General features: G+C 65.2%; 2 protein-coding genes across 6 annotated transcripts; both read left to right on the forward strand.

Moving 5' to 3' along the window:
- Positions 1-1291: 1291 nt before the first annotated feature.
- On the forward strand, positions 1292-14464 carry OBP2B (odorant binding protein 2B). 5 transcript variants are annotated; one of them, XM_039862988.1, is made up of 8 exons: positions 1292-2149; positions 10737-10985; positions 11334-11467; positions 11854-11924; positions 12334-12444; positions 13127-13228; positions 13378-13404; positions 14053-14464. In XM_039862988.1, the coding sequence occupies exons 2-7, from the start codon at positions 10905-10907 to the stop codon at positions 13401-13403; spliced, it is 525 nt and encodes a 174-aa protein (XP_039718922.1). In that variant the 5' UTR covers positions 1292-2149; positions 10737-10904; the 3' UTR covers position 13404; positions 14053-14464. The 5 variants fall into 5 exon arrangements, with proteins under 5 accessions (XP_039718922.1, XP_039718920.1, XP_039718923.1 ...); XM_039862986.1 differs by having other exon boundaries at positions 1293-2149; positions 10732-10985; XM_039862989.1 differs by lacking the exon at positions 10737-10985 and having other exon boundaries at positions 1296-2149.
- An 897-nt stretch (positions 14465-15361) lies between these two features.
- LOC120602756 (lipocalin 1-like) lies at positions 15362-18363 on the forward strand. The gene is made up of 5 exons (XM_039862996.1): positions 15362-15595; positions 16243-16376; positions 17066-17139; positions 17346-17459; positions 18135-18363. Exons 1-5 carry the CDS (start codon positions 15362-15364, stop codon positions 18239-18241), a joined length of 663 nt encoding a protein of 220 aa, XP_039718930.1. The 3' UTR covers positions 18242-18363.
- Positions 18364-19602: the final 1239 nt, after the last annotated feature.

Below are 19602 nucleotides of genomic sequence, written 5' to 3' on the forward strand. Positions count from 1 at the left end.
GCCGCAAACGTCCCCCAGACACAGCACGGCTCTCTCCCGACAGGCTCTTTTCTGGGACAGCCAGGAGCCAAGCATAAATCCCGGCTCCCCAGAGCCCAGGACGACTTCCCGACAGCGAACAGCCCCCTGGGCCCATGACTTCCAGAAAGACTTGCTGGGGAAAGCTTTCCGCTTTTTACCACTGAGGATGACGTTCCCTGTTCGTTTGTCACACGTGGCCTTCGTTAGGTTGAAGTTTGTCCCTCCCGTACTCAGTTCGTTGAGAGTTTTTATCATGCGCGGATGCCGAATCCTGTCAAATGCTTTTTCTGCGGGTGGGCAGGATCGCGCGATTTTTATCTCTCATTCTGTCACGGCGACGTGTCGCATTTACCGGTTCGCGTATGTCCAACCACCCCTTCCTCTCAGGGACGAACCCCACTCGACCGTGCCGGACGAGCGCGTTGGCATCTCTTCGTCGGGGATGTCGGCCTGCAGTTTCCTTCCCTCGTGGTGTCCTTTTTAAACGATCTTCTCTTGTATCAGGTGATGCCGGCCTCATAAGAATGAGTTCGACGGTTCCTTTCTCTTCAGTTTTTTGGGAAGACTTTGAGGAAGATTGGCATATTCTCCCTTAAATGTTGGAAGAATTCACCAGCGAAGCCAGACCACCACGGGGCCAACACAGTCTGGCTTGTCAGGTGGGTAGGCGGCAGATACAGACTGGAGTGGATCAGGCCGCCTGGGCACCTGCCACCCCGCCTGCCAGCCCGGGCCACTCTAAGAGGCCATTTTCATCCTGAAATTCTCCGGCTGCCACACGTGACTATGCCGGTAGCCGGGCTGATCGAACCTCCCACGGACCAGCCTTGACCTCAGAAGCCTTCCGTTCCTTGGGGTCTAAAGGACGAGCTGCCTTGCTAAGGAGCAGGGGGCGCTGCCCTCACGCCTGCCCAGTGCAGGCCGCTGCCAGCTGCGCCCACGGGCTCCCGGAGCCGCCACTCCCCAGGCAGCTCCGACCCCTGCAAAGCCGCCTGTTCCATCCCGCATATACCAGAACCCCGGACAGCTCCCGCTCCCCGTCCTGTGACTGGCTCAATGTCCGCCCCTACCTCGGCTGCAGAGGAAGGTGCTGCCTGCTGGGTGTGAACTCGTGTGAACTCGGTGGGCTCCCAGACTCTGTAAAGTGGAGGTGACTGGCATCAGCTTTGCCCTGGAGCATCCTGAGGACCTGGAAAAGCAGCCCCACGCTGCTCCTCAGGGGCACCTGGAACCAGGGGCCCCGCCCCCAGTGTGGGCGGGGCTACAGGGGAGAAAGCCTCAGCCTCTTCCCCTGTAAACCAGGTGCGTAGATGGTGTGACACTGAAAATTCCACAGGCTCCTAGACGAGTCTGCTGTACTCAGTTCTGCACCCACGACCCCCGGTGCTCCAGGTTCAGGGAGAATGCTTTCTATTCCCTCGGGGTCCTTCTGAGCAGAGGGCAGCCTGGGGCTTGGGGGTCTTTGGACCTGGGCAGTGCAGAATGTGGCAGAGCACCGGCCACTCGTCTGGGGACAAGGCCATCCTCGTTGGAGCCTTGGGTCCTGATCTGGAAGCGAGTCCGCATTATGGTCCTGGCTGGGGTGAGGAGGCTTCGTGAATGAACCGGACACCAGGACAGCGGAGGGAAAGGGGGCTGCGGGGGAGGCTTCAGAGGTCCTCACATCCCCCGGAGCCGGCAGGTCCCGCCCCTTTGCCCCTCGGGCTCAGGGCGAGCTGCTGCCTTGACGACATCCAAACAAAGGTGTGTGTTTTGTTTTCTGGATCTCCTGCCTGGGGCTGCAGTGCTGGGGCCGACCACCAGGGGGAGAGCTGTGCCCACTCTGCTCAGTGGAGCAATCCGGGCAGAAGAGGGACACCGGGGGTCATTCTGGGCATCCCCCTGCCTCCGACCCACCGCGCACCTTCTGTTATTAACCTCCATGTCCACCGTGTGAGAAGCTCAGAGGCAGAGAGGCCCCGAGACCCTCTCATCACCCGCAGCTGCTGCGCCCCCCACGCTCACCCTGAGCAGGGGCCCGTGCTGGGCCTGGGGCGGTGCTGAAAGGACCCACTGGTCCCTGCCCTCCGGGAGCTCACGGCTGGGGCTGGGGCAGAGCAGATGGACGAAAGCGCAGAAGCAAATCCGGGTGGGAGAGAAGGGCTAGTGCTCTGGGGAAATGAGGCCGGTGATGGGGCGGGGCTCGGTGGGATCTAAGGCCTCCAGGGTGACAGTGACGCTGTGACCAGAAGGACAAGACAGGTCAGCCCTGCACACGTCTGGGAACAGTGTGCGGGGGAAGCTCGAAGGCGCAGAGGCTCAGAGGGGGAGGGGAATTCAGCCGGAGGCTGGAGAGAGTGAGGGAGAGGGGGAGGGGCGGGAGGGGCCAGGAGGGCCGGGCCGGGCCTGGAGGGACGTGCCAGCGTCTCTGCTGTGTGACAGCGTTGCTCAGACTTAGCACTCACAGGCCACACACTGCCCATCTCACAGGCCCCGTGACTAGGATCCGTCTCGGCTCTGCTGGGAGCCGCAGCCTGGGGGGTCCCCGGGGGGCCTGGCTGCGGTCTCGGCTGAGGCTCTGCCGGGGCGGGGTCTGTCTCCGAGATCGATCACGGGTATTGGCAGGATTCAGTCTGGACCGGGGTCGCAGGTCTTTCCTGTCTGCGGGCCGGGCCCCTCTTGGTCCCCGCACCAGGGCCCAATCAGGCAGCTCATAGTACCTGATCTTGCTTCTCCAGAACGCTGGCTCAGAGAGGCCGAGGGACAGAGAGGGACAGAGAGGGAACACAGGTGAGAGAAGAAACCAGCAGAAGTCACAGACTTTTCATAACTCCACCTCGAGTGACACCCCATCATGTCGTCCTGTTGGAACGCAGTCACAAAGCTCATACATCCTAGGGGGCTGGGGATCCCACAGGGGCGGGACCAGGAGGCGGGATGTCACTCGAGGGGCCTGCCCAGCACCTGGGCTGAGGTGAGGTGCTTGGCCCTGAGTCTATTTGTAACGGGAGCCCTGGAAGGTTGATGGCAGAGGGGACGCTGTCGGAATATCACGTCATTTCTACCCTCCCGGGGCCCAGGACACAGGCAGGCGGGGACGTGAGTTCCCTCGGTCCTGGAGCAGGTGCGGCCTGCGTTCGCTGTTTTCTGGGCTCCGCTGGCCCCCCATGTGACCGCCACCGCGAGGTCTGTACATGCATCCACGTGCCCCTGCCCAGGGGGTGCGGGCACCGCAGCTGTCCAATGACACCCTGGGGAGTAGACGCTAGGCTGACCCCTGACTGGGGCATCCTGCGAGGACACGCTTGTCCTGGGTCATACCACTGGTAAGGAGGAGGAGCCAGGTCTGACCCCAGCTCGTGTCCTCAAAGCCCGGGCCGTCACTGCACGTGAGTACGGACAAGGCGTGGGGTGCAGGGCGAGCAGTCAGCAGCCCACAGCACTCAGCTCTTGTCTGAGGAGGAAGCCCGGGCAGGGCACCCCAGGCCTCACTTCCCGACGTGGAGCCCAACAGAACTCGGAGCCCTGGTCACCAGCAGCCAGTCTCTAGAGAAGCCCCTTCCCGAGCTCTCCTGGCTGGAGACCCTCGAGAGCAACGCGTCCACCTGCCACCTTCCCACATCCCCAGGCCGTGGGCTCAGGGAGGCCGCGGTGACAGCCCCGACAGACACTCCACGTGGGGCAGGTTTCGCCCCGATGCCTCTGGCCCTTTCCTCAGGGGGCCCCAAAGGTGACACAGGGCGGGCCAGTTCAGGCCAGGCCACCACTCTGGGCAGCCCTAGGTCCACTCCCCATGTGCGTGGAGGGGGGTTGATGTCGGGGGGTGGGGCCCGCCCCGAGCAGGAGCAGGCTGAGGGGTCGTGTTCACAGCCCAGGCGAACAGCCCAGGGGACAGGTCTGTGCAGACAGGTCTGGGCCCGATGCGGGAGCAGAGGGCTGGTCTAGCGGGCGGGAGCAGCAGCGCCGAGGGCCAGGCAGAGGTCACTGCCACTGCAGGACCCCGCCCAGGAGAAAGATGCAGGAAGCTGGGAGGTGAGACCCAAGGCCAGAGGGAGGCTCCACACCCCTGGGTGCAGAGACCCTCGAAAGCCAGGGTCAAGGAGGGGACACCCCGAGCAACACCGAGAGGCAGCGCACGCGCCAGTACGTGTCCAGGGGCCTCCCCGACCGGACGCACGCACTGCAAACACCGCCAGAGGGCACTGTCCCCCTCACACGGGCTCTGGGGACACAGCGAGGGAGCGGAGGCCCCAGCGGCTCCCTGGAGGGGAGGGGGAGAGGCCATCCTCTGGGGCGCCCATCCACCTGCCAGCGCTGTCCTGGGAGGTGACCACGCAGAAATCCTCACACCATTTTTCAGAGCGGTTTTCTCCGGAATGCCCATCAGGGCACTCGGGTCAGCAGAGGGGCCGGGGCGGTCGGTCCCGGCCCCCAGGGACGGGCGGAGCTGAGCAGCTGCTAACAGGGGCGCAGGCGTCTCTACGAGCAAACCCTGGGGCCTCTGACATGATCGCGACAGGCAGACACACACGTGTGTAAATGCGTCTCGTGCGAGAGCGTGGAAATTCATAAACAGGAACCTCACGTAAAACGGAGTCGGGAGGCCAGACGGGAGGGCGCTCACACACGTGTCCCCCAAGGGAGGCCACTGACCCCAGCAGGAAGAGAGCACCTCGCACCTCCCACAGGAAGCGACACTACAGTGCCGAGCTCAGCAGGAGGAAGGAGAGACGCCTCTCACCCAGCAACGGCCCAGCCACCAGCCACCGGAGACGCTTCGGCTGGGCCAGCGAGAAGCGAGGACACCCCAGCTCCCAGTGTCCCCGATGGCCGCTTCATTTGCCACAGTGCCCCGGGTCGCCCCCTCTCCGTTATCAAAGCCTTCCCCGCTTCCGTCCTCCGGAACTGCCCTGGTTCCTCGATAGCCAGCATGTCCCAAGTGGCACTTCCTCCTCGTTCCAGAAGAAACCCATTTGCTGGAGAGAGAGAAAGACAGAGAGACACAGAGACAGAGACAGAGACGGAGACAGAGCCTGGCTATTTGTTGCAGGCCGACATTATTTGGGGGCCCGTACGGGGGTGCAGAGAGGACCCCACTGCTCCGAGGCTGGCGAGCAGGCAGACGCGGTGCCCACTGAGCCCACTGCTTCCTCGTCAGCCCTGGGGTTTGCGGGGCACCCCTTCTCCTGGCCCCGGCTTCCTCTCTCCTTGCGTCCCAAAGTCCCTCGCGCTGTGTTTGGATGTAACTGAGGTGTCGCCCGTTTCCGGCAAGGCCTCGTTTTGTCCAGGAGGATTCGGTCGGCGCCTCGGCCCGATCCTTGAACTCGGGGTCCTTGGCTGTTCCTGGGGGACCCGCTGGTGTTTGGCCTGCAGCCTGTTTAGGCTTTCGCTCTAGAGGGAGAGGTCCTGAAGAATGACATCGCAGCCATCGAATGCCTTGAGCGCCACCCACCCCGCCCCAGGGACCCCGGCAGGTTCTACATTTAGAAGTCACGGTCCCTCCTCCAGTGCATTTCTAAGGGACCAATTCGACCACGAGTCATTTAGAACACCGGTGGCCACCGGCGGGGGCGGCCTTCTGAAGTCCCCGAACTTAGTTTTCTTACAACCGAATTGGAGAACCATAGCCCTGGACCGGTCAAACCCGAGCGGAGCTCTCATTTCGATGGGTCTTTTGAGGTTCCCAAAGTTACCCGGAGTCCAAAACGGTCCCTTTGCAAAATGAAAATTTTGAATGAACTGAAGCAAAAAAAAAACCAACCAACCAAACAAACAAAAACAGTTAAAGAGAAACAACATGGCCCCGAGGGCTGCCCGCCCCTGCCCCCACCTCTGCCCCCGGATTTCTCCTCCTGCGACCCCGTCAGAACCTGTCCCTTTAAAATTAAGCCTTCTGAGTAGCAAAAGGCCAGACGCTCCTTTCTTATACCCCACCTCACGAAAGCCCCAAGGTGAGCCAGAGCCGAGAACTTTCCCGGGGTCGCTGGGCCCCCCACAGATCTGGGGGAGCCCCCCAGCTGCTTTTCCCGGACTTCTCTCGGCCGGGGCGAGGGCTTCCAGTGATGCAGGGGGCTCGCAGCAGCTCCTGACCTCACGTGTGAAAAGCCGCTCAGGTAGAGTCAGCAGCTGAAGGACGGCCAGAATTTTCTCTGAAAACCATCGGAAGCCGACGATGAGTCGCAGGCAGGCTCGTCGGGCTTCGGGAGAGGCGGCGGGCGGTGGGCGTCTCTGGCGAGCGCCCCAGCCTCTCGCCAAGTCAGGGGTTTGCTTCTCTGAATGCTCGGGGTGCAGCACGGTGCTCCGCCCGGTCGGCCGGGCCTGGCCGGCCAGCACGTGGGCCAGCTGGCGGCAGCCCGCGAGGCCGGGGCGGTGAGCGCGGGTGAATTCTTCGGCACACCTGTGGGGGTCCCCCATCATTTTAGGGAAACTTTTACGGGTGACAACCGTGCCTTCGTATGCGGAGCACAAGAAATTGGGATTTCTTAGGGTCGTCATAAGGTTAACTTTCAAGGGACAGGTTCCTACTGCAACCTGTAACATCTCCTTCCCCCAAACAAAACGAAACCGGAACAGAAAGCAGGCGGAACCCCGAGAATTGCGGTAAAGGTGAACTGTCGCCATCCTTAGCCTAAGCCAGCTAAAGCCAGTGTGCTCGCGTGTTGACACAGTGTCCCACGGCACAGAGAATTGCATGATTCATCCGCAGTGGGGACCGAGCCAAGAGACAGTTTGCAGATTAAAGGCCACCGCTGCAGGCCGGACACGCATCCTGTGGCTCTGTCCAGGGGTCAGTGTCCTTGTAGCTGGGAACACTGGTGGCTCTGCCTTCGATGGCGGCCTGGGCAGAGCCCCTCCCATCTCCACTCCTGACCTCTCCCTGCCCAGCACCTGCCTCTGCCCCGATGCTCACGCCGTCGTCGCCCACAGCTCCCCGGCCACCCCTACCGTCCACAGCACCGCTGTCCCAAACACGCGCGGCGTCCTCACCGGGCGCTGTGCTTTGTCTCCAGCTGTGGGGTCGGCCAGCCAGGCGTCGGCCCGCATGGCTGTGGCCTCGGCTCTGGTCGGGTTTCTGTGGTGTTACCTGGGACCTGGGAGCTTTCCCGTCTCCGCTCAAGGGCCCACAGGGGTGGCCGTCCTGACGGGGCCACAGTGGCCCGGGGATGCTGTCGGCCAGCCTCACGCACTGGGGGGCTGATTTTTGGGGGGGGAGGTGAGATTATAGGCAATTTACTTCTTTTCTTAAAAGTGTAAAGTTACAATGGAAATGCAACTTTTGGTTCTGATTCTACAAAAGCCAGGAAATACTGAAAATTCAAAAGCAGGGGGTAAAAATCCTGTCTCGTCCAATGCCCTATGCAGAGGGCGGCCTTTCCCTTAGCGTTTGGCCTACAGCAGGGTCAACCTGTGACAACCAAGAGCTCGCAAATCCAAAAGGAGGGGAGAAACCGGGGAGAGAATTTTAGGGCGGCCCTCAGAGCCGTCCACCCGGGGGGGGGGCAGGAAGACCCTGAGATGGAGGCGCCCCTCGCCCGCCTTCCCACCCCGCCCTCTCCGCCGTGCAGGGACATGAGTGACAGCACCTCTCGGGGTCAAGGCCAAGTGGCCCTTCAGCCCTTGTGAAGCCGCTGCGGTCGGCAGCCCCGACGGAGGCGTTGGGGCAGAGCACCCCGACGCCTACCGACACGTGACACGAGAGGGCCATTGGGTCCAGAAGTCTCACCTCGGGCAGCTGATTCAGAGTCACCCTACTTGTGCTCAAGACACACTCACCGACACCCAGTGCAAGTGAGCAACGGCGCACTGCCACGGGCATGTCGAAGTCGCGTTAGAGGTCAGGCGGAGGGCTGCTGTGAGGACCCAGGGCACGCGAGCGGTGGAAAGTTCTGGAAGGTGTGGCTGCGGTGCGTGTGAGTGAGTGTGTGAGTGTGTGTATGAGTCTGTCAATGTGAGTGAGAGTGAATGAGTGTGTGAGTGCGAGTGTGTGAGTGTGAGTGTGAGTGTGAGTGGCGGGGCTCCTTGGGAGGGACGGGGGGGCGGGGAGGGCTTTGGCCCGCAGGCCTGTAGGCTGGTCCTGCCTGCCTGGCTGCTCCCTCCTGCTTCTCTTTGTGGGGATCCCCAGGGACGCAGGGAAAGAACGCAGGTGATCCCCCCCGCATGATAGAGGGGACGGTTACAGCCCCCCCCTGCTCAGGCCCATCCCAGCTGCAGAGTGAGGCGTCCCGCCCCCCAGGAAGAAATCTGGTTAAGAGCTTACTGCATTCACGGCGAGGCCCCTCCACCCCCACTAGCTGGTGGTGCTGTGCTGGCCAAGGCCGTCCCGCCAGGCCCCCTGCGCTGTCCGCCTCAGGGACCCCGTTGTGGCTCTGAGAGGCCGAGGACCCGCAGAGGCCAAGCTGGGAGGGCAGGAGGAGAGGGTTGGCAGAGGCCCCTGGAGGCCACGTCTACGGGCCCCGGCCTGGCAAGCGTGATGGGAGGACGTGGGAGTGAGTGGCCTCCAGGCACGATCCTGTTTGTGTGACATTCACCGCAGCACAAAGGGGTCCTGTGTTCGGATGCGCCAGGGACCTCGCAGGAGCTCAAGGAGAAGAGCTGGAACACGAACAGCGTGACCTTTCCCGGAGGCAGCTCCCTGGGCAAACAGGCCCTTCTGGCCGCCCCGCTGTACCCTGGGACGTCCCCGCCGAGCGCGGCTCAGCTGTCAGGGACCTGCGATTCCACCCCCTGGGCTAAGTTCAAGGAGGCTTTGTGAGCCAGGCCCTGGAGGAGCCGACGAGCCCGGGGTGGAGTGGGGTGGGGTCGGGGAGGGGGCGCGGAAGGCTCGAGAGCACTTCAGGACACGCACCACCAACCGTGAAAGGAGACATGCAGCTGGCCCCCGGGGGCTGGGCGGTCGGGCCTCCCTCTGAAGGTGGCAGTTCTGCTGGGCTTCGAAGGGCTCGGAGGCCGGAGGCTGCAGGGGAGGGAGACAGGAGGACATGCCAACTCAGGCCGACTCGTGAGCCCTCCGGGGGCGTCAGGAGACAACCTGACACAGATACGACGCAAATACTTCGAGAAAAATGAGAAAACACATGGCAAGGCTGAGAAGTGCCCTAAACACCACGGAGTCCCAGCAAAGCATGGCAGTGGACGGGCTGCCGCCCGGCACACCCCTCCAAACCCTGACTTCCTCCCCTCACCCGTAAACGGGCACAGAAAGATGGCAGACTGCGCCATAGCGTGAGCGTCCGAGTCCATCGCCGTTGCAGACGGTAGGCGCCCCGCAGGGTCACGCCCGCCCTCAAAGAAATTCGCTCTCGGAGCCGCCGCGGCCGAGGCCAGTGGCAGGAAACCCTCAGATCTCCGTGTCTCTGAGATGTCTCCGCTTCCCGTTCGGCGCGTGGTGAGGCTGGAGCTCGGCCGGTGTTGTCCCTCCATGTGCTGAAGAAACTCATCCACCGCCTTCCAGGGTCCCGGGTCACCGTGGAGGTGTCTGCCGCCCGTCTGCGCTCACGTTTCCCGGGGGAAAGGCGCCCCTTCTCTGGCTGTGCCTGCTTTTCCCTCTCGATCTGCAGTTCTCTATCATACTCCAGGTGTGGGCCTCTCTATTCTGCTCGCGAGATCCGAGATCTCATGTCTTTTTAATTCCCGAGAATTCCGAGCTTTTCCCACCATCATTTTCCGTGCTGTCCTTTGCAGCTCCTACGACGTTATATCAGAGCTCCTCGTTCCTCCTCGTGCGTTTGCGCGTGCGCGTGCACGTGCGTGTGTGCGTGTGCATTTCAGACCCACTGCCCTCTGACACCATCTCCAATACTGTGCGATTCTCCCCACATATCGGCTGCGGACTCTCAACCTATTCTGATACCTCGACTTCTCTTCCGAATTTTTCTCTTTCCCGTTGATTTCGCCGGCGCTGTCTTCCAACACACGGATTCTCTGCTACTGTGTCGAGTTTCGAATTGATCTTATCTGCGAGCGACTCTACTGGGTCTTCTATTAACTATCGTATTCGCCGTCGGTATTTACAATCCTTTCTCTTCCGTATGCCCTCCCTGTTTGTTTTCTGGCCGGGTCTCACTTCGTAACCTCGTGCTTTTCCATCTCTGGGCGTCGTCACCATACGGCGGCACGTACGGAGCGGCACACTTGTCATCGTCTTGAACGGGCTCCTATCCCTGTAACCTGCTTCGCCCCACACGGTGTTTTCGTGGATCGTCTGGTGTGCAGGACACGGAGTCAGTGCGTGTGCGCCGGCGTGTGCGTGTGCGCCGGCGTGAGTGTGAGCGCCTCTGCGTGTCCAGGCTCACCTGTCCATCCACGCGTCCGTCCGCCTCGATCCTCGCTTTTTCTATCCGCTCCGTCACTGTTCTGTGCGCAGAGGAGGGAAGGCGTGTCCGCGTGGGGACGCGCCACCGTCACGTTCACACGGTAAGTGGCCTGCCCGGGGACACAGGAGGGTCGCTGAGACCCAAGCCCACGGCTGTCCGATCCGGCCTGAATCCTTCCTCTGGCAGCAAGGGTGTGAGCCCGGCCGGTGGGGACGGGCAGGAGGCTGTCTGCCGGCACCGCACACGCCCCCTCCGTGGTTTCCCTCACAGAAGGCCTCCCCTCCATGCACCCAGCGCCCCCGCCCCGCCTGCAGACCCCTTCCTGCAGACAGCACCCTGCCCTGACGATCCCTCGTGGCCAAGGGTCACGAGTGTTCCTCGGTGACATTCAACAATTGTGACATTTTATCTGCCCCAGTGCAGAATTGGCCACGGTTTACGGCGGGAAGGGCTTGGCTGATGATCTGTGCCAAGTTCCCCAGGGGACCCTGGGCCAGCGGGTATAAAGGGCAGCCGTGCGAGGGGCCGGCACAGCCTTTCTGAGCCCCAGTGAGTGACCCGTCGGGCGGCCGTGAGCACAGATCCCAAGAGATGAAGGCCCTGATCCTGACCCTCGGCCTCAGCCTCGTCGCTGCCCTGCTACCCCCAGCCTCGAGCGAGCAGAGTCTGGATGTGAGGCTCTGAGGGGACGGGGTGGGCTGCAGGGCTCAGGAAGAGGCGGGGACACTCATCGTGGGGTCAGGCGCTAACCCCGGCCCCCAAGGGCTCAGCCAGCCTGGGCGAGAGGGTCTGTGCCAGATGCCCCGGGAGCGAGGCTGGCCCTGGTTCCGGCCAGCCCACGGCGCCAGGGGCCAATGTCTGGGGGTGGACATGTGGTGAGGTGGTGGGCATTTGCTGGGCGAGCTGGCCTGGGAGATGCTCTGGCCCCCAGGGTGGGGGAGTGGCTGAGGCTGCAGAACGGGTGGGGAGCTTCGGGGTGGGGGGTCCTCCCGAGCCCTGACTGAGGAGAATGTTCCCCAGCTGTCAGGCACATGGTACCTGAAGGCCATTGTCATGGACCGGGATATTCCCGAGTTGAAGGTGGAAGCAGCAGCCCCCCTGATCTTCGAGCCCCTGGATGGATACAGAAAGATTAATGCCAAATACACCATACTGTGAGTGGTCCCCTCCCTGGGCACACAAGGAGAGCCAGTGTCTGGGTGGCGAGCCAACCAGGCCGGGGTCCTCCCCAGCCCCTCCCTCAACACTCTGCACTGGGCAGCTTTGAGGGGACACCCCATGGAGGGGACCTCACTGGGGTGCCCCTGATGGGAGCTGGTGGGCTGGCTGGTTGTGGGTGCCTCACCCCTCCTCCTCCAGGGAGCGGCCACGGTGACACCAAGGGCCCAGCTGAGCCTGGCATCGGAGTGGGAGAAGCGTGACACCCATGAGCCCGTCCGAGATCCCGGCCACATTTCCCGGGCACTGCCCTGTGGCTGCTCCAAGGTGGGGACTGGCGCCAGGGCCTGACCGTGTCTCCCACATGGCTTGTGTGTTCCAGGGTGCAGGGTCAGTGCCACACGTTGAAAACGGTCTTGAAGAAAGTCCCAGGGCCCGGCGAATACGTGTCCAGTGAGTCTGGGAGCCCCGGCCTGCAGCACCCACACATATGCAGGAGGGGGGTGGTCTTCGAGCCCCCTCCTTTCCGACCCCATTATGCTCCCTCTCTATGAACACCTGGCGCCGAGTACCAAGTGTGCCAGACATGTCCCCAGGAAAGACGGGGCCGACTGTGGCTGTGCCACGTTGCTGAGCACCCCACGCCCGACGGTGGGGTGTGACTGCCCTTCCTGTACTGGGCTCTCCCAGCACGTTGGAGACGGGGACCCCACGGCGCCTCGGGTTAGGGCCTGGGGGAGCTCCGGGCAGCTGGGAGCATGTGGAAACCAGGGGGCCTGCCGGCTGTCGCTGGGCGAGCCCCGATCTTCCTGGGGGACCGTGTGGCCTCTTTGGGGCTCTGCCACTGTCCTTCCCTCCACAGCGAAGTATAAGAGTTTGTTGCGCTTCAAGCCACTGCCCGTGAAGGACCACTACGTCGTTTACTGCGACAGTGAGGTGCAGGGGCAGGTGGTCCACGAGGCCAAGCTCATAGGTGAGGGCCTCCCCCCGGCACCTGCCGTCCGCACCCCCGTCCCCCGTTTCCCTTGGCCGGGTTTTCCTTAAGGGAGCGCGTGCCCCATCCCCAGAGTCCAGGGCTCAGGGTCCCAGTCCGGGCCCCTGCAGCGTGGACACAGGGAAAGCAGAGGTTGGCTGCGGGCACTGGGCTCCACACGTCACGGTGCCCCTGGGCCGGCCCCGCCGTGCGTGGGCGGCTCCTCGGAGTTTATCCCAGAGCACCGTTCCCCTGAGGTCTCCGGCGTGTGCACGGGAGGAGACCCCCAGCTCCGGGGCTTGATTCTGCGGCTGCCGGCTCCAGGCGGCATCAGGAGGCCCGTGCCACTCCCGCCTGAAGACAAGAGGCCCCGAGGGGGTCACCTGAGTCCCCCTAGGCCAGGAGCTGCGACTGTCAGTCCAGTAGGGACAGCCCGCGACCCAGGGCCGTCCTCGGCAGGCGTGTTCCCGACGTGCCTTCCTGTCCCTCACTGCATCACGGGTGCCCCCAGGTGTCCCGTGCCAGCTTCTCGTCCTCTGGCAGGGCGCCCTTGCTGGCGGCTGCCCTCCTCCCTCCCTGGTGCAGCCCCACATGGTCCCGCGCCCCAGCCGCCCCAGGCCGGGACAGAGTCCCAGCCCCCTCAGCCCCTCCTCACCCTCGTGCTTCCTGGTGTCACCAACAGGAAGGGACAAGAGCAAGAGCCAGGAGTCCCTGGCGGCCTTTAAGAACGAAGTGAGCGCCAACGGCTCCAACCCGGAGAACATCATCTTCCCCAGGCAGATTGGTAGGGGCCTGGCCGGGTCCCCGCGGTGGGGCAGCAAGCAGAGCGGCTGCATCCGATTCTGAATGGGTCCTTTCTGGGGTCGTGTGAAATGCTGGTGGACAAAGTTGGCCCTGAGGCCTTCTGAGCTTTGTGTTTCCTTTTTCCTGCAGCCGCCTGCCCTGAAGACGAACAGTAGGGTGAGTCCTGTGGTTAGTGGGGCCTCAAGAGGCCATGTGACCCGTCCCCACCCCTGCTCAAGTGGGCCGGGAAGCCCCACCTGGGCCTGCAGACACCGTCTCAGGGTGCCAGTCCCTGGGCAGTTAGAAAACCCTTTCCGAGAGCGCCCCCCACGGTTGGGGTGCAGGCGGGACACCGTCTGCCCCCCGCTGTTCCCGGTGCGCTGGCCGCTGAGGCTGAAGTCCCTCCTCACGGCCCGCCCGCTCGCCTCTGTGACTGTCCACCCCGCGAGTGGCCTGAGGTTCAGAAACACGGCACAGACTCTCCAGGCTTCACCGCTGCACATCCCCTCAGACACTGGAGTTCCTGGGACTCGCCTGAGGTCCCCTGCCCAGGCTCTCGCAGAGCCAGAACCCAGGCCACTGTCACCGTCCCCCCCGCCTCCCCCACCCCCGGCCCCGGCGGCCCGAAGTCACCCTGCACCTTCGCACGCGGGCGTGGCAGCTTGCAGGCAGCCAACCGGAGGGTCCCCCTCCTGTCTGCTCAGACCTCACGGCTAGAGTCCCCAAGGGTGCGGCAGCCGCCCACCTCCCCCGGCCCTCCGATGCCGCAGCCCCCCACCCCTGCCCATCCTGGCCTCGCTCACCTGCCCCTTCCCTCCTTTCTAGGGCAGGAGGCGTTCCGCTCCACGGCAGCCCCAGGAGGCCCCACCGAGACCCTCTGTCCTGCGGAACATGGGGGCGCCCTGATCCTGGGCCCGCTTCACTCCCACCCCAGTCCCCTCCCCCAGCCCGAATCCCCTCTCCTGGTCCCACATAAAGAGCTTCAGCAGTTCCTGGCGACTCTGCCTGTCTGTGGGGCCCCTCGGGTGGGCTGGGAAGGGGACAGGGAGGGGCGGGGAGACCCGGAGTCGGCCCCGGGCCGGGATGGGTGCTGCTGCCTGACAGGCGTGAGGGTCCAGGCGGGCGCTGGGCCCACGTCCTGTGGGGGCTTCTGCAGGTTCTGGGTGCGTGTGTGGTTGGGGACAGGGGGTGTAAAGATGACAGGGTCGGCGCCAGCCCTGAGTTGAGGACACGTGTGCAGGCGTGTCACCTGGCCCTCTGCTTCCCCACTGGCTGGAGGCCGTGGCAGGAGAGAGCAGGAGTCTGGGCTCCCTGGGCCACCAGGATAGGGACAGCAGGACACTGGGAGCCCAGCCCAGGTGTGACTCTGTGCTTCCCCCGCTGCAGGCCGGGCTGGACACGGCGCTGCCCCTGGGGCGGGCCCACCTCGGGGGCGACCTCGTGCATACATTCTGACGCCATCACGACTGTCCCCAAGCTACACCGCGGCACAGTTGCCTGACAGCCGGCCAGCTGGGCCCAGGGACGCCTTTCTCACGGTGGGGGGAGGGGTGCACCCAGCTCAGCTTCCCGGAGACAGGGGGACCCCCTCTACCCAGGGCCAGTGCAGCTTCCCTGGCATCCTCGGGCCTCTCCTGGCCCCGGCAGCCGCCAAACGCATACGGCTGGGCCCAGGCAGGAGCACCAGGCAGGGGAGCCCCGCAGCTGCGGAGGGCACCCGGGGGCCAGCCTCGGCTTCATACGTCTGGCTTCCCGTGATGACAATGCCCCCACCCCCACTATCCCTGCGGTGGCCTGGGGTCATCAGTCCCGTCCCCAGGACTGGTGGCCACAGGAGAGGGGACCGGGTGTGCCGAGCAGCACCCTAAGGCTTCACGTGCAGCTTCATTGCCCCCAGATAGTGAGGAGAGGGTGGCACCTGTTCTTCTGGCTCTGCTTCTGGCTCGGTGACGGGGACGGGGACACTGCGGGAGCGCGGCTGGGAGGAGGGCACCGTGTCCTATGGGACCAGCAGACACGCCTCCTGGCCTCTCCCCTCCCACGGGCTGGTGGTTAAACCGCCCGACGGCCCGCGGTCCCCGCCGGTGACGCCTGCACACACTGTGGACACAGGCGAGGAGCGTCACCAGCGAGAATGCCTCCGGGACGTGCAGGGCGTCCGGGCAGGGCGGCGGGGGCAGCCCGGGCGGCCGTGCGGGCGAGTGGCCGCGGGACGTGTGTGAGGAAGGGCCGCCGGCCGCCCGGCCTGCCCTCCCGCTGGGCCCCTGGGACAGGGCCACTCCTGCTGCTGACCCTCAGCCTGGGCCTGGCCGGTGCCCAGCAGGCTCCAGACGAAGTGCCAGTGCAGCCAGGCTTTGATGCCCGGAAGGTGACTGTGCCACTCGGGCCCAGACTCGGCCTGGGCCCAGGACGCGGGTGCAAGTGTCGCCTGGAGGAGGCACTGTGGGGGCAGCGGGCGGGAGGGGGCCGGACACCAACGGGGAGAGGCGGGCGGGCGAGGGGTGCTCCTCGGGGCGGCTGTCCCACCCCGCAGGGTGGGGGTCTTCCTCCTGCACTGCCCGCCCCTGGCTCTGGGCAAGCAGGGCCCCAGACTCGTCCCTGCCTGTGTGACCCCACCTGCCCGTCACCAGTCACTGTGGGGGCAGGGGTGGTGCCCGGCGGGGGCTGCGGCGAGAGCACCGGGGGCTGTTCCAGGGCGTCCCTCACTGTCCCCAGACTCGGCCGGGGCGCGGGACACAGCAGGACGTGGTGTTTGGACCAGTCAGGAGGGGCTACAGGACGTGCGGAGAGGGAGGCGGGCAGCGAGGAGGGCGTGGGGGGCACGAAAGCGGCCTGGAGAGGGGCAGAGGCAGATCGCTCCCGCCCCAGCCCGGGGTCCATGGGCCGTCACCAGCACCCCCGGGGGCCCATAGCCGCCGGCGGCACACGGCACTGATGCGGGGCCTGAGAACCAGGGCTGGAGGCTCTGACGCCACTCGGCCGGGCACCTTGCCCGCCCCTGCGTGCCCCCTGCAGGTGGAGGGACGCTGGCTGACCGTCCAGCTGGCCGCCAGCCGCGCAGACCTGGTCTCCCCAGAGGACCCCCTGAGGCTCGCGCTTCATTCCATCCGGACCCGGGACACAGACCTGGAGCTCGTCCTGTTCTGGACGTAAGTGTGGCCTCTGCAGCTCCTGGCGATGCTCACGCTCATGGGCCTCCCCAGGGACAGTGGCCAGTGGTTAGAGCCGGAGGGACGTGCAGTGCCGAGCTGGGGCCCCGGACGCCGCCCTGAGAGGCCCGGCCCCGAAGCTGCACGACGGAGGGCCGAGGGGAAGACTCGCCCGGCGGGTCCTGCCGGCTGGCGTCCTGGGTAGGGCTGCGCTTCCAGGGACGTCCGGTGACAACCTGGGCTGAACTCAGGGATGCGGAGAACAGCGTGTAAACACAGCGCCCAGGACAGTCACGGCCACACCTCGCCGATGCCGGCCTCAGACACCGAGGTCGGCGCACGGCCCCCCCACCCCCCAGATGAGAAACTGAAGACCCCGGGGTGGGGGCATGGGTGGGGGGCCAAAGCCTTGGTCTGTGCGTGGAGCCCAGGGATCGAGGCACCAGGACTGGGCCCCCACCCCAAGACCTGAAGCTCCCGGCCAAGGACAGCCTGGGTCCGACCCCTCCTGGGAGGTCTGGCTGCAGCCGAGACACGAGGAAGCCCCCGTCCTTGCTCCAGCCCCCAGGCGCCCCCGGCCCAATGGATCTGCCTTCTCTCTCGGCTGGGGCCCCGGGCACAGGGAGAGGCCAGAAGGTGACCCTTCAGGTCTCCCGGGTCGAGATGGAAGCCCCTTTCTCTTTTCCCAGAGGAGAGGGTGTGTGCAGAGGCGTGAACGTCACCATCCACCCCACTGGGCTCCGAGGCCAGTATCGAGGCTCCTGTGAGTAGCCTAGGCCTGGCCTGGGTCCCACGCCGGGGTGGAGGGGGCGGGGACGGGGTGCTCGTGCCTCCAGCGGCCTCGGGGCAAGGCAGGAGCCAGAAGGAGCTGTTCTCCCTCCTCCAGCCAACGTGCCACCCCAGGGCGGGTCAGAGCCCCGGGGAGGAGGGCGGGGCGGCAGCTGTCCCTGCCTGCGTCTGTCCCCACAGTTGAGGGAGGTGGCAGCATGCTCGTCCGCTTTGTCAGCACCGACTACAGCAGCCTCATCCTGTACGTCCGCGTCGAGGACAGCGGCGAGGTCACCGACCTGTGGGCGCTGCTGGGTAGGTGGCAGCTCTCCCCGGCTCCGGGCAGTCCCTGCGTCTGCCCGGGCTGAGCGCTCAGAGCTCGCTGCTCGGAGGGTGCGGGTGCCAGCTTGGGCTGCCTGGAGCTGCACCCTGGGGCCCCTCAGCCAGGCTCCCCGCCGTTCACACACTCGTCTGCACCCTACACGCCTCACTGCCATCTCCTGCCCGCTGCGTGCCGGGCGCGTCCTGGGGCTCAGAGTCTCAGGGGCAGGTCAGAAAAAGCTGTCCCCAGCTCCACCGGGACACGTAACGTAACAGCCCTGAGTCACGTGGGGGGGGGTCACATGGTCCCGAAGCTGACAGAGGTGTGAGGGAGGGGCGGGGCCTCTGGAGTGGGGGTGGCAGGGGGCCACAGGACCAGGGTGGCAGGCAGCAGGGAGAAGGGGGTCGGGGTGACGGGGGGTGCCGTCACCCCGAGTGTGCAGTGAGGACCCCGGCGGGTCCTCCCCAAGGGGACGGGGCCTGGCTCGCCCCCTCCAGGAGTGCTGAGCCTGCGCCTCTCCTCGAGGTCACGAGGCAGGCTGGGGGACAAGGGCTGCGGCCAGGCCACTGACCAGCTGGAGAGCAGCAGGCTCGAGGCCCAGCGGGGACCCAGGGGGAGAGGGCGGAATCGAGACAGGACTCTGGGGTCACCAGCTCCTCTGCTCCCAGCCAGAAGCGGGCCTGAGGACTCCAAGTGGCGGAGGGAGTTTCTGAGGCGCATCAGGGGGTTCCGGCTGCAGGAAGTCCCCGTCTTTAACCTGGACGGTAAGCGCTGACCTCCCGCCCTCTGCCCTACGCCCCGGCCAGCCAGGCGGGGCCCGAGCCTCTCCTCTGGGCCTGGCACCCCCACTCGCAATAACCACACAGGGCCAGCGCGCTTAAACACGTGGCCAGCCTCTACTGGACGCCCGCTACGGCCAGGCCTGTGCGGGATACCTCGGCTGCCAGCGCTCACGCAGCCCTTGGGACATGGCAACATGGCCACAAACTCGTCTCTATTCTATGGTGTAGACGCTGAGGCTCAGAGAGGTTCAGAGACAGAGCCAAGGCCACACCCCGGGAGGAGGGAGGTGCTGCCTCTCACGGTACCCGCTCCCCGTGCATCGGTCAGTCAATCAGCAAACACGCAGGCCGTTCCGGGAGCTGGGGACACATGCAAAACAAGACCGACTCATCCTGCGGCCCCTGTGCAGGCTGCACGGGGCACGAGTTCTGTCGCTAGTTTGTGGGGACAAGAGCTGTGCGGTGAGGGTGGGGTGGGGCCGGGGGCCGCGGCTCCGCTCCGGGCCCGAGAGGCGACGAGGCGCAGGCAGGAGAGGCTGCCTGGAGGCAGGACCGTGTGGACCTGTGGCAGGAGCAGAGGGAGAGGCAGGGAGGGTCTGTGGGTCGTCCGGAGGGCACAGGGGCCGTGAAGGACGTGGCCTGCCATCGGGGGTGCTGGACAGCAGACGGCAAGGGACACCAGGGAGGGACAGTGTGTGGTTCCGAGGTGAACGGACGAAGGCCTTCAAATCCCCGCCTTTCTCTTCCCCCCGCAGCCCAGTGTCCCCCGCCCGAAGCCCACGTCAGGGCCACCCCCTGAGCCTCCCTGCTGGGACCCCTGCCACCACGCTGCCCTCGCCTCCCTGCCACTGCCCCCTGCCCAGTGCCCTCCCCTGCCCTCTGCGACCAGCCCGTGCCGGGCCCCACCCTCCTGTGGTCCGTCACTGTGGGTCACCAGGTCCTGCCAACCACCAACTGAGGAGCCCACAGCCTCGCTCCGCTTGGCCCGCGGGCTTCAGGGCACGTCGGACGGTGAGGGCGGGGCAGGTGGCCTGACGCTCCCGGCCGCAGCGAGCACAGCGTTGCAGTCCAGCGGACGGAGCCACGTGCGGTGTCCTTCACACAGCCACCCTGCAAGGGGCCGGGCTGGGACTCCTCTGACCTGCCTCCGCCTGGGTCCCTGCTCAGGTCGGGGGGGTGCTGAGTGACCACAGAGCCAGCACGCACTCCCCAGAGGAGCCAGGTAGACACAGGCCCACGTACCTGCCTGACAGGTGAGCTGAGACAGGCCACCGCCCTCTCCTGAGAGTCACGGGCCCTACGAGGGCGGTGACTGGACAGAAGGCGCCCACCTCTGCCCAGGCGAGCCAGGGGA

Source organism: Pteropus medius, unplaced genomic scaffold (assembly GCF_902729225.1).
Source record: "Pteropus medius unplaced genomic scaffold, Ma_sr-lr_union100, whole genome shotgun sequence".
Lineage (NCBI taxonomy): Eukaryota > Metazoa > Chordata > Mammalia > Chiroptera > Pteropodidae > Pteropus > Pteropus medius.

Coding starts and splice junctions, on each gene's coding strand:
- OBP2B (XM_039862985.1), top strand. CDS start 12,009: ATGCTCCCTCTCTATGAACACCTGGCGCCGAGTACCAAGTGTGCCAGA. Junction 12,445..13,126: donor CCACGAGGCCAAGCTCATAG/GTGAGGGCCTCC, acceptor TGTCACCAACAG/GAAGGGACAAGAGCAAGAGC. Junction 13,229..13,377: donor CATCTTCCCCAGGCAGATTG/GTAGGGGCCTGG, acceptor TTTTTCCTGCAG/CCGCCTGCCCTGAAGACGAA.
- LOC120602756 (XM_039862996.1), top strand. CDS start 15,362: ATGCCTCCGGGACGTGCAGGGCGTCCGGGCAGGGCGGCGGGGGCAGCC. Junction 15,596..16,242: donor CAGGCTTTGATGCCCGGAAG/GTGACTGTGCCA, acceptor TGCCCCCTGCAG/GTGGAGGGACGCTGGCTGAC. Junction 17,460..18,134: donor CGACCTGTGGGCGCTGCTGG/GTAGGTGGCAGC, acceptor CTCTGCTCCCAG/CCAGAAGCGGGCCTGAGGAC.